This window comes from Chiloscyllium plagiosum, unplaced genomic scaffold (genome assembly GCF_037043375.1).
Source record: "Chiloscyllium plagiosum isolate Xiang-an unplaced genomic scaffold, Cpla_swu_hap1 HiC_scaffold_10, whole genome shotgun sequence".
Taxonomy (NCBI): Eukaryota; Metazoa; Chordata; class Chondrichthyes; order Orectolobiformes; family Hemiscylliidae; genus Chiloscyllium; species Chiloscyllium plagiosum.
This window is the reverse complement of record NW_028270148.1, coordinates 2,904,826-2,920,621: the sequence shown is the minus strand read 5'-3', so window position 1 is coordinate 2,920,621 and position 15,796 is coordinate 2,904,826. Positions and strand designations below refer to the sequence as shown.

Below are 15,796 nucleotides of genomic sequence, written 5' to 3'. Positions count from 1 at the left end.
TTGAGAATGTAACTTTTAAATGTTCTGTGATTTACATATGAAAGCACTGAAACCAACCTGGTCATTCTAAAAGAGGAGAGACTTAACAAACAATCCAGGTCTTTTTCAATATATAATTTCAGTTACAGCACACTGTAAACTATAAATTCTATGTCTTACAATCTTATTCTCCACAATCACCTGATGAAGGAGCAGCGCTCTGAAAGCTAGTGCTTCCAATTAAACCTATTGGACTATAACCTGGGGTTGTGTGATTTTTAACTGTGTCCACCCTGGCTCCTCCACATCATAGGATCCAGAGAGTGGGTTGCCTGCAGCAATAATGATGGATACATCCAGGAGACTATGTGTGTTTGACAGCCGCATACTCGGAGTCTGGATCTGTCACTGTCTGTGTCCTGGGTGGGCGCTGGGTGACCTGTCGGAGTTGGAGTTCAGCGTAATGCACCTGCCCATCATCCTCCTGCAACATCACACAAACATCAGATCGTCAGTGGCACAAGGACATTTGATGTGAGATATGTACAGAGTTTCATTTTCATAGAATCCTTACAGTGTGGAAAGAGGCCGTTCTGTCCACCAAGTCTGCGCTAACCTATCCCCTAATTACCATGCCTAACCCACTCTAACCTGCACATCTTTGGACTGTGGGACGAAACCGGAGCACCCGGAGGAAACCCACGCAGACACGGGGAGAATGTGCAAACTCCACACAGACAGCCGCTCGAGGCTTGAATTGAACCTGGGTCCCTGGCGCTGTGAGGCTGCAGTGCTAACCACTGAGACACCATGCTACAGTAAGCTGTTTTCAAACAGTTATTATTGTGAGTATCATTGTCAGTAATCAAATCCTGTCATTATGATGGAAATACATGGATTGTAAGTTTGCTCGCTGAGCTGGAAGGCTTGTTCTCAGACGTTTCATCACCATGCTAGGTAACAGCATCAGTGAGCCTCCGGTGAAGCGCTGGTGTTCTGTCCCCTTCTATTTATGTGTCTTGGTCGAGAGACTTGGCATTCAAACTGGAACTCCATCAATGAACAAGGACCTCATTTACCAACCTCTGAGGAAAAGAACTGGAAACGATATCACCCACCGTAACAGACCAAGACACGTAAATAGGAAGTGGGCCAGAACATCAGTGCTTTCACAGAGGCTCACTGATGAGGGTACCTAGCATGGTGATGAAATGTCTGAGAACAAACCTACTAGCTCAGTGAACAAACTCACAACCTGAACCTCAACCCGAGTTACATATCTTCTCAAAAATCACACACACAAGAGTACTTTATTTAATAAAGTGAGAATTAGTGAATTACTACTATCACAGAATAATATCAATAATCTGTTTGTGAGTTATTAGCATAATGACCATAATATTAACATATATATTAGCATAATGTTAACATATCTCCATGTTCATTTTGACTCTAAGTCAATGTTTCTCGAACTGTGCCTTTATATTAGATTAGATTAGATTAGATTACTTACAGTGTGGAAACAGGCCCTTCGGCCCAATCAGTCCACACCGACCCGCTGAAGTGCACCCACCCATACCCATACCCCTACCCCTACATTTACCCCTGCATCTAACACTACGGGCAATTTAGCATGGCCAATTCACCTAACCTGCACATTTTTTTTTGGATTGTGGGAGGAAACCGGAGCACCCGGAGGAAACCCACGCAGACACGGGGAGAATGTGCAAACTCCACACAGTCAGTCGCCTGAGGCGGGAACTGAACCCGGGTCTCTGGCGCTGTGAGGCTGCAGTGCTAACCACTGTGCCACCGTGCCGCCCACGTGCCGCCTATCTGCAACTATCAAGCAGTTATTCATTGTTTACTGCCATTGCTGTGACTATGTCACTGATTCTTGAACAATAAATGGAGAGTATCATTTCTGGAGTTTAACCTGTTGCTGATATTCACATCTTGATCCATCACTTACCCCCACAGGAACAGCAGCTGGTAAATTGCTGGCTGGGGTTCGAGCTGAAAGACAATGCAATGTCCCTCAGATACAGCTCTCTTTGAAGGCAAAGCACAGTAAACATTGTCAGAAACAGAAGGTACTGTCCTTTCAGGGACAAAGCTGCCACGGCCTACAGCACTATCAACACTGTGAAAGGGAAATCCCGCACTGTCTGTTGTACCTGTAAATGTCTGGCTGAGACACCTCTCAGAGAGTGGGGTCAGTTAAAGCAGCATGTGACAATTACCCCTGTCTAGACATCCTCAGGAACCTGGATGTTATGAACATACAAACAAGGAACATTCAACCCTCTGAACCTACTCCTTCATTCAATATGATTGTGGCTGAATTTAAATCAATTCGATCTTCCAACAGATTCCCCAATAATCGTTCACCCCGCCAGGTCATTAAAAATCCCCCTTCCACTGTCTTTAATAAAATTAATCATTCTCCAGCCACTGCCTTTTGACAAAAGGAATTCCAAAGACTCACAACACCCTGAGAAACAAAACGCTTCCTCATCTCTGCCTTCAATGCCCACTCCCTTATTTTAAACAATGACTCCTGGTTTGAGATTCTCCCACAACAGATACCATCCTCCCCATATCCACCAGTCAACTCCCCATATCCACCAGTCAACTCTCCATATCCAGCCAGTCAACTCCTCATATCCACCCAGTCAACTCCCGATATCCACCCAGTCAACTCTCCATATCCACCCAGTCAACACCCCATATCCACCCAGTCAACTCCCGATATCCACCCAGTCAACTCCCCATATCCACCCAGTCAACACCCCATATCCACCCAGTCAACTCTCCATAACCACCCAGTCAACACCCCATATCCACCCAGTCAACTCCCCATATCAACCCAGTCACCTCCCCATATCAACCCAGTCAACTCCCCATATCCACGCAGTCAACTCTCCATATCCACCCCGTCAATTCTCCATGTCCTCCCAGACAACTCCCCATATCCAACCAGTCAACACTCCATATCCACCCAGTCAACTCTCCATATCTACCCAGTCAACTGCCAATATGCACCAGTAAACTCCCCATATCCACCCAGTGAAATCTCCATATCCACCCAGTCAAATTTCCATGTCCACCAAGTCAACTCCCCATATCCACCAGTCAACTCCCCATATCCACCCAGTCAAGTCTCCATATCCACCCAGTCAACTCCCCATAACCACCCAGTTAACACCCCATATCCACCCAGTCAACTCCCCATATCCACCCAGTCAACTCTACATATCCACCCAGTCAAATCTCCATATCCACCCAGTCAACTCCCCATATCCACCCAGTCAACTCTCCATATCCACCCAGTCAACTCTCCATATCCACCCAGTCATCTCCCCATGTCCACCCAGTCAACTCTGCATATCCACCGAGTCAACGTCCCATATCCACCCAGTCAAATCTCCATATCCACCCAGTCAACTCCACATATCCACACTCTCCTCATTCCTGAAGAAGGGCTTATGCCTGAAACGTCGATTCTCCTGCTCCTTGGATGCTGCCTGACCTGCTGCGCTTTTCCAGCAACACATTTTCAGATCTGATCTCCAGCATCTGCAGCCCTCACTTTCTCCTCCCCATATTCACACAGTCAACTCTCCATATCCATCCAGTCAATTCCCACCACGATCTTTGCTGTTTCAATTAAAACAGAGTTCTCAGCCAGGAAACTCGGGCTGTCCCTCACACAACACATCCCTATGGATATCACCTATGTCTGTCTGTCCCTCTGTCTCTGTGTCATTTTTACAATCAAACAGTCACTGTCTTCAATCTTCTCACCCACTGCCCACTGACTACTCCCAACAACTTCTCTCTACTCTCCTCTACCTGCTGCCCATTCCCCCGAATACTCCCCCGTCCATTCCCTCTGTATACTCCCTCCTGCCCATTCCCTCTGTATACTCCCCCCGCCCATTCCCCCCTGTATACTCCCCCTGCCCATTCCCCCCGTATACTCCCCCTGACCATTCCCCCCGTATACTCCCCCCTGCGCATACCCCCTGTATACTTCCCCCTGCCCATTCCCCCTGTATACTCCCCCCACCCATTCCCCCCTGTATACTCCCCCTGCCCATACCCCCTGTATACTCCCCCCTGCACATTCCCCCCTGTATACTCCCCACTGCCCATTCCCCCTGTATACTCCCCCCGCCCATTCCCCCTGTATACTCCCCCCGCCCATTCCCCCTGTATACTCCCCCGCCCATAACCCCTGTGTACTCCCCCTGCCCATTCCCCCTGTATACTCCCCCCTGCCCAATCCCCCTGTATACTCCTCCCGCCCATTCCCCCTGTATACTCCTCCCGCCCATTCCCCCTGTATACTCCCCCCGCCCATTCCCCCCATATAGCCCCCCCTGCCCCCATTCCCCCCTGTATACTCCCCCTGCACATTCCCACGTATACTCCTCCCTGCCCATTCCCCCTCTATACTCCCCCTGCCCATTCCCGCGTATACTCCCCCCTGCCCATTCCCCCTCTATACGTCCCCCTGCCCATTCCCCCTCTATACTCCCCCTGCCCATTCCCCCTGTATAATCCGCCCTGCCCATTCCCCCGTATACTCCCCCCTGCCCATTCCCCCTCTATACGTCCCCCTGCCCATTCCCCCTCTATATTCCCCCCTGCCCATTCTCCCTGTATACTCCCCCCTGCCCATTCTCCCTGTATACTCCCCCCTGCCCATTCCCCTGTATATTCCCCCCACCCATTTCTCCCCGTATACTCCCCCCGCCCATCCCCCGGGCATACTCCCCCTGACCATTCCCCCCCCGTATACTGCCCCCTGCCCATTCCCCCTGTATACTTCCCCCCTGACCAATCCCCCTGTATACTCACCCCTGCCCATTCCCCCTGTATACTCCCCCTGCCCATTCCCCCCTGTATACTCCTCCCTGACCATTCCCCCTGTATCCTGCTCACTGCCCACCCCTCTACCTGCTTCCTGTTATTCCTGTCCAGTTCAGTGCCAGCCTCCTGCTGTCCCCTTTTCCTTTCCTGCTCTCTCTCTCTCTCTCTCTCTCTCCCTCTCCCCCACAGGCACTCACTCTCTCTGGGCCCTGTAGCAGCTGACACTGTGCAGTGTGGTCTGGGATATTTTATTGAAACTCTGACCATGGGGTTAGGAAGATGAACAATTAAACCTGATGTGGAAATTTCCCGAAGCAGTGAACAGGAAGCCTCTGATTGTGGGGCTCTCCTTTCCCCATCAGTTCCTGATCGGTGTCTGGGATGGAAACAGGAAGGGCAGGACAGGGCTGTGCTATTCTTCCTGAACGGCAAGAGATTGTGGGAGTAATTGTCAGACAAATTGGAGTGAATTGAGGCCGTCTCCCCGGCTGTGGAACCGGTTCCAGGTCTGAGGGCTGATGGGAACACGGTGGGGAGCAGGGAGGACACAGCTACACTCAGGAATAAACACATCCCAGGGACAATCAATCCAACCCCAAAAACCAGCGTCAGACAGAATACTGTGAAACTAACACTGCAACGTTACTGCATCATAGAATTGACCTTCATTAAATAATGTAACCAACAATGTGTATTAATTGCAGCCAGTAATTCAGATTATTCCAAGCACCTGTTACACTAAGTATTTAGTTCCATTGACTTACCACTAGCTGTTGCATATACGATGTCATTTCCTTCATTGGTATCCCTAAATGATGTGACGTCAGAAAGATAGGGATTAGCTTATTAGAGAGAGGATACTGTACTGTACATGCCTCAACAACAGGATTACAATCAGCCTGCAGTTAGAGTCAGGAAGACTGAAGCAACTGAGCAACATTATAACCAGCTTCTCCCTGTAGCTCAAATCCTCCAACCCTGGCAACATCCTTGTAAATCTTTTCTGAACCCTTTCAAGTTTCACAACATCTTTCCGATAGGAAGGACACCAGAATTGCACACAATATTCCAACAGTGGCCTAACCTGCACAGCCGCAACATGACCTCCCAACTCCTGTACTCAATACTCTGACCAATAAAGGAAAGCATTCCAAACGCCTTCTTCACTATCCTATCTACCTGCGACTCCACTTTCAAGGAGCTATGAACCTGCACTCCAAGGTCTCTTTGTTCAGCAACACTCCCAAGAACCTTACCATTAAGTGTATAAGTCCTGCTAAGATTTGCTTTCCCAAAATGCAGCACCTCGCATTTATTTGAATTAAACTCCATCTGCCACTTCTCAGCCCATTGGCCCATCTGGTCCAGATCCTGTTGTAATCTGAGATAACCCTCTTCGCTATTCACTACACCTCCAAGTTTGATGTCATCTGCAAACTTACTAACTGTACCTCTTATGTTCACATTTAAATTATTTATTTCAATCAAAGTGGACCCAGCACCAATCTCTGCAGCACACCACTCAGCACAGGCCTCCAGTCTGAAAAGCAACTCTCCACCACCACCCTCTGTCTTCAGTTTTGTATCCAGACAGCTAGTTCTCCCTGTATTCCATGTGATCTAACTTGCTAACCAGTCTCCCACAGGGAACCTTGTCAAACTGAAGGCCTCATCGACAACATCTACCGCTCTGCCCTCATCAATCCTCCTTGTCACTTTAAAAAACTCAACCAAGTTAGTGAGACATGATTTACCATGCACAAAGCCATGTTGACTATCCCGAATCAGTCCTTGCCTTTCCAAATACATGTACATCCTGTCCCTCAGGATTCCCTCCAACAACTTGCCCCCAACGACGTCAGGCTCACTGGTCTATAGTTCCCTGGCTTGTCCTTACCACCCTTCTTAAACAGTGGCACCATGTTTGCCAACCTCCAGTCTTCCAGCACCTCACCTGTGACTATCGATGATACAAATATTTCAGTAAGAGGCCCAGCAATCACTTCTCTAGCTTCCCACAGAGTTCTCGGGTACACCTGATCAGGTCCTGGGGATTTATCCATCTTTATGCATTTTAAAACATCCTGCACTTCCTCATACGGACATTTTCAAGATATCACTTTTTATTCCCCCACATTATTTATTTATTCTCGTTCATAAAATATATGTCTGCTGCTGTTTCTCTGTGGTATAACCTGTCTTCCCACTTCATGTTCGCCAAATGTTTCCCTTGTAATTCTCTTTGTGCATAAGATGCACAATTTTCACTCTCAAACCTCTTGTGAAATTTTATGAGCACTGTTACCTGAAGACTCCCTTACACTGAAATTAGTAACTTCCCTTGTTTCATTGAACACTACAAGGTCTAAAGTGCTTGGTTGACACAAGAAAATATTGCTCTAATTATTCCAAATACACCTGTCCTGGGAAATATTTATCAATCTGCTGGTGCACGCGGAGGTTTCTACGCTCCATCCTTATCAGTCACCCTTTGGTTATCACCTCTTCGCTGCCTTAGTCCTTCCTTCAGAGTTTGTATTTTCTGTTTTGTGAATCATTGTTCTCATAACTTAATCTAAAACTAGCTAAACCACTGACAGTTGCAAACTCTGTTCCCACACACTCTGTTCCCAACCCTGTCATGTGTCAAGGCCAATGACAGTACGAGATAAAGTAAAACGCAGATAGTAGCTTTCAGAGTCGACAGACAGAGAAAAAGGAAGTATTGAGTCGTCAGCAATGGGGGCAGATAGCATGGGAGAGACAGAGAAGGAAGGAACACAGACAGATGGAAGTTCCTCCAGCTGGTTTCTCAGCAAGATCCAAGCACTGAAGCGATTCTGTTTACCTGTTTGGTGTTGATGTCGTTCTGAAGCATGCCCATCGTTTTACACAGAGGACAGCAATAACAGCAATGATCAGTAACACGAGGATACACAGCACACAGCCCAGAATAATAGGAAACAAATCCAGACTCTCAGCCTCTGTAAAATATTGGCAAGGTTTACACAGTTGAGGAACACAGAATATCCAGAGGAGGCTCACGCTGTATTTAGTGTATGGAATGCAATCTTTGAAGGCCAAGCCTTGACACAATGGGCAGTGTCAACGTGAGGAGGTCACGTCTGAGAAATTGGTTCCAGTGCATTGAGGAGGTAACGAGTAAATCCGACAGACAGCCAGTGAACATGATCTATTTGGACCAAAAAAATCCAAAGAACTGCAGATACTGGAAATCAGAAACAAAATCATAAACTGCTGGAAAAGCTCAGCAAGTCTGGCAGGATCTGTGGAGAGAAATCAGAGTTAGCGTTTCAGATCCAGTGACACTTCCTCAGCATGGATTATCGCTGGGGAAAAGTTGGTACAGAAACTGAAGTTGGGGTGGGGGAGGATTAAACGCTAAATGGAGATGGAACCCAAAGAGAGAGAAAAACAGTTGGGCAGAGAAGGGACTGGGTAAAGGTCAGTGTGGGAGAAAGATGTTAATGGGCATGATGTGTGGCCAAGAATGACTGCTTGTTGGAGCAGCCTGTTTGATGTCCAGGCCCAGGGTGTGGGGGTTGGCATAAGGGCATTGGGGAAAGTGCCTCAAGACGTTAAATTACTGAACTCGATATTGAGTGCGGAGGGCTGCAGGATCCCCGAGTGGAAGGTGAGGTGCTGTTCTTCCAGCTTGTGCTGAGCTTCACTGGAGCACTGCAGCCAGCCTGAGACAGAGATGTTGGCCAGGGAACTGGGTGGGGGGGTTACAGTGACAGGGAACTGGAAGCTCAGGGTCTGTTTTGTGGACAGAACGTAGATGTTCTGTGAAGGGGTCACCCAGTCTACACTTTGCTCCCCCCAGTGTAGGGGAGACCACATTGTGAGCAGCGAGTGCAGTTGACTAGATTGTGGGAAGGGCAGGGAAAGTGCTACTTAGATTAGATTAGATTAGATTCCCTACAGTGTGGAAACAGGCCCTTCGGCGCAACAAGTCCACATTGACCTTCCAAAGAGCAACCCACCCAGACCCATTCCCCTACATTTACCCCTTCACCTAACATTAAGGGCAATTTAGCATGGCCAATTCACCCTAACCTGCACATCTTTGGACTGTGGGAGGAAACCCACGCAGACACAGGGAGAATGTGCAAACTCCACACAGTCAGTCGCCCGAGCTGGGAATTGAACCCGAGTCTCTGGCGCTGTGAGGCAGCAGTGCTAATCACTGAGCCACCGTGCCACTCAGTGCTTCACCTGGAAGGTGTGTTTAGGTCCTTTGATACTGAGGAGGGAGGAGGGAAATGAGCAGGTGTTAGACATTCGGCAGTTGCAGGGGAAGGTGCAGTGGGGCTGTGGGGGTTTGGGGCTGTGGGGGTGTGGGGGTTTGGGGCTGTGAGGGTGTGGGGGTTTGGGGGTGTGGGAGTGTGGGGGTGTGGGGCTGTGACGCTGTGGGGGTGTGGGGTTGTGGGGTTGTGGGGTTGTGGGATGTGGGGGTGTGGGGGTGTGGGGGTGTGGGGTGTGGGGCTGTGGGATGTGGGGGTGTGGGATGTGGGGGTGTGGGGTGTGGGGCTGTGGGGTGTGGAATGTGGGGGTGTGGGCCTGTGAGGCTGTGGGGCTGTAGGGGTGTGGGGCTGTGGGGGTGTGGGGACTGTGGGGGTGTGGGGCTGTGGGGGTATGCGGTGTGGGTGTGTGGGGTGTGGGATATGGGGATCAGGGGGTGTGGGGTGTGGGGGTATGGAGGTGTAGGGATCTCGGGGTGTGGGGGTGTGGGAGTGTGGGGCTGTGGGGCTATGGGGGTGTGGGGTGGGGGGTTGTGGGATGTGGGGGTGTGAGGTGTGGGTATGTGAGGGTGTGGGATGTGGGGGTGTGGGGCTGTGGGGTGTGGGGCTGTGGGGTGTGGGGTGTGGGGGTGTGGGGCTGTGGGGATGTGGGGTGTGGAATGTGGCGATGTGGGGTGTGGGGGTGTGGAGGTGTGGAGTGTGGGGGTGTGGGGCTGTGGGAATCTAGGGGTGTGGGGCTGTGGGGTGTGGGGGTGTGAAGGTGTGGAGCTGTGGGGGTGTGGGATGTGGGGATCTGGGGGTGTGGGGATGTGGGGATGTGGGGTTGTGGGGCTGTGGGGCTATGGGGGTGTGGGGCTGTGGGGTGTGGGGTGTGGAATGTGGGGCGTGGAATGTGGGGGTGTGGGGCTGTGGGGGTGTGGGGTGTAGGGGTGTGGAGGTGTGGAGTGTGGAGGTGTGGGGGGGTGGTGTGGGGTTGTAGGGGTGTGTGGTGTTGGGATGTGGGGGCGTGGGATGTGGGGATCTGGGGGTGTGGGGCGGTGAGGATGTGGGGTTGTGGAGCTGTGGGGGTGTGGGGTGTGTGGATCTTGGGTGTGGGTGTGTGGGGATGTAGGGGTGTGGGGTGTGGGGTGTGGGGGTGTGAGGGTGTGGGGATCTGGGGGTGTGGGGGTGTGGGGCTGTGGAGGTGTTGGGTTGTGGGGATGTGGGGTATGGAATGTGGGGGTGTGGGGTGTGGAGTGTGGGGGTGTGGGGCTGCGGGGGTGTGGTGTGGGGTTGTAGGGGTGTGGGGTGTGAGGATGTGGGATGTGGGGATCTGGGGGTGTGAGGTGTGGGAGTGTGGGGTTTGGGGGTGTGGGGATCTGTGGGTGTGGTGGTGTGGGGATCTGGGGATGTGAGGTGTGCGAGTGTGGGGTTTGGGAGTGTGGGGATGTGGGATTTAGGGGTGTGGGGATTTGGGGATCTGGGGGTGTTGGGTTTGGGGGTGTGGGTTTTGGGGGTGCAGAGGTGTGGGGGTTTGGAGGTGTGGGGTTGTGGGCTGTGGGATGTGGGGATCTGGGGTGTGGGGATGTGGGGCTGTGGGGGTGTGGGGCTGTGGGGTGTGGAATGTGGGGAGGTGGGGCTGTGGGGCTGTGGAGGTGTGGGGCTGTGGGGATATGGGGTGTGGAATGTGGGGGTGTAGGGTGTTGGGATGTGGGGATGTAGGGGTTTGGCGCTGTGGGGTGTGGGGTGTGGAGGTGTGGAGGTGTGGGGCTTTGGGATGTGGGGATCTGGGGGTGTGGGGCGGTGGGGATGTGGGGTTGTGGGGCTGTGGGAGTGTAGGGTGTGGAATGTGGGGGTGTGGGATTGTGGGTTGTGAGGGTGTGGGGTGTGGGGGTGTGGGTGAGTGGGGTGTGGGGGTGTGGTGGTGTGGGGGTGTCGGGTGTGGGGTGTGGTGGTGTGGGTGTGTCGGGTGTGGGGTGTGGGGGTGTGGGGTGTTGGGTGTGGGGGTGTGGGGGTGTGGGGGTGTGGGGTGTGGGGGTTTTGGGTGTGGAGAGTGCGGTGTGGTGGTGTGGATTGTGGGTGTGTGGGGGTGTGGGATTGTGGGTTGTGAGGGTGTGGGGTGTGGGGGTGTGGGTGAGTGGAGTGTGGGGTGTGGGTGAGTGGGGTGTGGGGTGTGGGGTGTGGGCGTGTGGGTGTGGGGGTTTTGGTGTGGAGAGTGGGGTGTGGTGGTGTGGGGTGTGGTGGTGTGGGGTGTGGTGGTGTGGGGTGTGGGTGTGTGGGGTTGTGGGGTGTGGGGGTGTGGGGTGTGGGGTGTGGGGGTGTGGGGTGTGAGGGCGTGGGGTGTGGGTTGTGGGGTGTGGGGGTGTGGGAGTGTGGGGGTGTGGGGTGTGGGGGTGTGGGGGTGTGGGGTGTGTGGGAGTGTAGGGATGTGGGTGTGTGGGTTGTGGGGTGTGGGGGGAGTGGCGGGTGTGGGGGTGTAGGAGTGTCGGGGGTGGGGGGTGGGGTGTAGGGGTGTGGGGGTGTGGGGTATGGGAGTGTAGGGGTGTGGGGGTGTGGGGTGTGGGGTGTGGGGGTGTGGGGGTGTGGGGTGTGGGAGTGTGGGGGTGTGCGGGTGTGGGCGTGTGGGGTGTGGGAGTGTGGGGGTGTGGGGGGTGTGGGGTGTGGGGTGTGGAGGTGTGGGGTGTGGGAGGTGTGGCGGGTGTTGGGAGTGGACCAGGGTGTCCCGGACGGAACAGTCCCTGTGGAAGGCAGACAATGGAGGGGAGGGGGATATGTGTCTGGTGAAGGCATCTCACTGGAGGTGGTGGATATGGATTTCCTGGTGTATCCCGGTGGGAGGTGGTGGATATGGATTTCCTGGTGTATCCCGGTGGGAGGTGGTGGATATGGATTTCCTGGTGTATCCCGGTGGGAGGTGGTGGATATGGATTTCCTGGTGTATCCCGCTGGGAGGTGGTGGATATGGATTTCCTGGTGTATCCCGGTGGGAGGTGGTGGATATGGATTTCCTAGTGTATCCCGCTGGGAGGTGGTGGATATGGATTTCCTGGTGTATCCCGGTGGGAGGTGGTGGATATGGATTTCCTGGTGTATCCCGCTGGGAGGTGGTGGATATGGATTTCCTGGTGTATCCCGGTGGGAGGTGGTGGATATGGATTTCCTGGTGTATCCCGCTGGGAGGTGGTGGATATGGATTTCCTAGTGTATCCCGGTGGGAGGTGGTGGATATGGATTTCCTGGTGTATCCCGGTGGGAGGTGGTGGATATGGATTTCCTGGTGTATCCCGGTGGGAGGTGGTGGATATGGATTTCCTGGTGTATCCCGGTGGGAGGTGGTGGATATGGATTTCCTAGTGTATCCCGGTGGGAGGTGGTGGATATGGATTTCCTGGTGTATCCCGGTGGGAGGTGGTGGATATGGATTTCCTGGTGTATCCCGGTGGGAGGTGGTGGATATGGATTTCCTGGTGTATCCCGGTGGGAGGTGGTGGATATGGATTTCCTGGTGTATCCCGCTGGGAGGTGGTGGATATGGATTTCCTGGTGTATCCCGGTGGGAGGTGGTGGATATGGATTTCCTGGTGTATCCCGATGGGAGGTGGTGGATATGGTAACTGATGATCCTCTGGATGTGGATGCTGCAGGGGATGGGAGGGAAGGAGAAGGGGACCATATCCCTGTTGTGGGAGGGAAGAGAGGGGGGTTAGGGCAGAAGTGCAGGAGATAGATCTGACCCAGCAGAGAAACCTGGAATCCATCATCCCGCCCCTCCTTGGTATCACCATTGCATTTCTTATTCCATTTTAGTCAGTGAATAACACAGACAGTAAAAAGCTGTAGCCTTGACGTTACCGTAACATGCTCATGAAGAACATCAGCGAGGAGCTGGAATTTAAAGGCAGAATGCAGCTTCAATACTGAATTTGTAAAAAATACTGAGAATAAAAGTTCTTGGGAGCATTTTGCAAGATCCTTGAATCACAGTAGATTAGCAGAAAAACCGGAATATTTGGTCAGAACCCCCACAGGGTCATGAAACTGTTAGGCAATCAACAACAAAGTCCAGGGAAGGTTCCCTGACAGAGCAACAGTAAATCCATCGGGTGGGTCAGGGATAAATCTATGGGGTGGGTCAGGGATAAATCTATCGGGTGGGTCAGGGATAAATCTATGGGGTGGGTCAGGGATAAATCTATCGGGTGGGTCAGGGATAAATGCATCGGGTGGGTCAAGGATAAATCTATCGGGTGGGTCAGGGATAAATGCATCGGGTGGGTCAGGGATAAATCCATCGGGTGGGTCAGGGATAAATCCCATCGGGTGGGTCAGGGATAAATCTATCGGGTGGGCCAGGGATAAATCTATCGGGTGGGTCAGGGATAAATCCATCGGGTGGGTCAGGGATAAATCCCATCGGGTGGGTCAGGGATAAATCCATCGGGTGGGTCAGGGATAAATCCCATCGGGTGGGTCAGGGATAAATCTATCGGGTGGGCCAGGGATAAATCTATCGGGTGGGTCAGGGATAAATCCCATCGGAGTGAATCGGGAATAAATCGATCGGAATGGATCAGGAATAAATCAATCAGAGTGGATCAGGGTGTAGATTAGGTCCTGCCTTTTCGCCTGACCAATATTACTCATTAACAGCGATCATCATTCCAATCAGGAGAGGGATGAGGTGGGGTGGGAGTGTAAAACCGCACTGCACCCAAACCCATCAGCTCTCAAACTGGCGTAGGAATTCTCAGAGGGATGTGATAGCACTGGGGAGGGGGCAGAGGGAGATTTACTAGGACGTTGCCTGGGCTGGAGTGATGGACAGAGATTGAAGAGACTGGGGTTGTTTTCCTTAGATGACAGAGGATTGAGTGGGGCGTGAATGAGATGTATTAAATGATGTGGGGCGTAGATAGTGTCGACAGGAAGGGATGTCTCTCTTGATGGAGGGATCAATGGGGGGTGGAATTTAAGGGAAAGGGCAGAGGGTTTAGAGGGATGTGAGGAAAATCGGTTTCCCCCCAGAAGGTGATGGGGGTGGAGGCAGCAGATAGAAGAGGTATTTAGATCTGCGCCGGTGATGCAGAGACACGCCAGGCTGTGGGCCAAGAGCTGGGCAATGGGATTAGAACAGTGAGGTGGTTGCTTTTCACTGACATGGACTGGATGGGCTGAAGGGCCTTTCTTCTGTGTCCTCGATCTCTATAACTCTGTGACTCCAAAAAAAAGTTGGCCTTAGTGAGCAGGGTGTGCAATTTCAAATTCCTGAGAACTATTCAGCTGGTAAATTAGTTTAAAACAAGTTCCCCTCCGAGCCCTTCCCCATCCTGACTTGGAAATATATCGCGGTTCCTTCACTGTCTCTGGGTCAGATATCCTGGAATTCCCTCCCTAAGGGACATTGAGGGTCTACCTTCAGGACAAGGACTGCAGCAGGTCAAGAAGGCAGCTCAGTAGTTAGCACTGCTGCCTTGCAGCACCAGGGACCCGGGTTCGATTCCGCCCTCATGTGACTGCTTATGTGGAGTTTGCACGTTCTCCCTGTGTCTGCGTGGGTTTCCTCCCTTTGTCCAAAAGGTGTGGGTCAGATACATTGACCATGGGAAATTACACCACAGTGTCCAGGGATGTACAGCCATGGGAAATACAGGGTTACAGAGATACGGCTGATGGGTGGGTCTGGGTGGGAGATCCTTCAGCGGGTTGGTACGGCCTTGATGCACCGAATGGCCTGTTTCCACACTGCAGGGATTCTATGCTCCTCAAGAACAACTCTGGACAGGCAATAAAAGTTGGCTCAGCCACAGGCATGCACATTGCATGGTGTGGATCACAGAGAAAACAAGGGCACTGACCACATTCTTATCAGAACAGAGCTTTGAAAACAAGCTGCAGGATTGAATTTAGCCTCAGGCAGCTGGTACATACAAAGAACGGGACACACATTAGGGTGTGTGTCTGTGTGTGTTTGTGTGTCTGTGTCTGTGTCTGTGTGTCTGTGTATGTATGTGTCTGTGTGTGTGGGGGTATGGGGGAGTGTTGAGGAGGTGTGGGGGTATGGGGGAGTGGTGAGGGGGTGTGGGGGAGTGTTGAGGAGGTGTGGGGGTATGGGGGAGTGGTGAGGGGGTGTGGGGGAGTGTTGAGGAGGTGTGGGGGGTATGGGGAGTGGTGAGGGAGTGTGGGCTGTGGGGAGTGTTGAGGGGGTGTGGGGGTATGGGGAATGTTGAGGGGGTGTGGGGGTGTGAGGGAGTGTTGAGGGGGTGTGGGGGTATGGGGAATGTTGAGGGGGTGTGGGGGGTGTGAGGGAGTGTTGAGGGGGTGTGGGGGTATGGGGAATGTTGAGGGGGTGTGGGGGTGTGAGGGAGTGTTGAGGGGGTGTGGGGGTATGGGGAATGTTGAGGGGGTGTGGGGGTATGGGGGAGTGGTGAGGGGGTGTGTGTGGGTTCTGTGTGTGTGTGACTGTGTGTGTCTGTATGTGTGTATGCGTGAGTCTGTGTGTGTTTCTGTCTGTCTGTGTGTGACTCTGTGTGTGTGTCTGTGTGTCTGTGTGTGTGTGTCTGTGTCTGTCTGTGTACGTGTCTCTCTGTGTGTGTTTGTGTGTCTGTGTGTGTGTCTCTGTGTGTGTGTGTGTGTCTGTGTGACTGTCTCTGTGTGTGTGTGTCTCTGTGTGTCTGTGTGTGTGTATGTTTCTGTTT

General features: G+C 52.3%; 1 protein-coding gene across 1 annotated transcript in view; it reads right to left on the bottom strand.

Annotated features, from left to right (window-relative positions):
• Positions 1-271: 271 nt before the first annotated feature.
• Positions 272-15,796, bottom strand: part of LOC122546946 (junctional adhesion molecule-like) — an 82,067-nt gene continuing 66,542 nt past the window's right edge. The window contains exons 4-7 of the mRNA XM_087991019.1: positions 7,706-7,841; positions 5,622-5,665; positions 1,952-1,995; positions 272-463 (exon numbers count right to left, since the gene is read on the bottom strand). Coding sequence (XP_087847145.1) covers positions 344-463; positions 1,952-1,995; positions 5,622-5,665; positions 7,706-7,841 — 344 coding nt within the window. The 3' untranslated portion in view covers positions 272-343. The remainder of the gene's footprint in view (positions 464-1,951; positions 1,996-5,621; positions 5,666-7,705; positions 7,842-15,796) is intronic.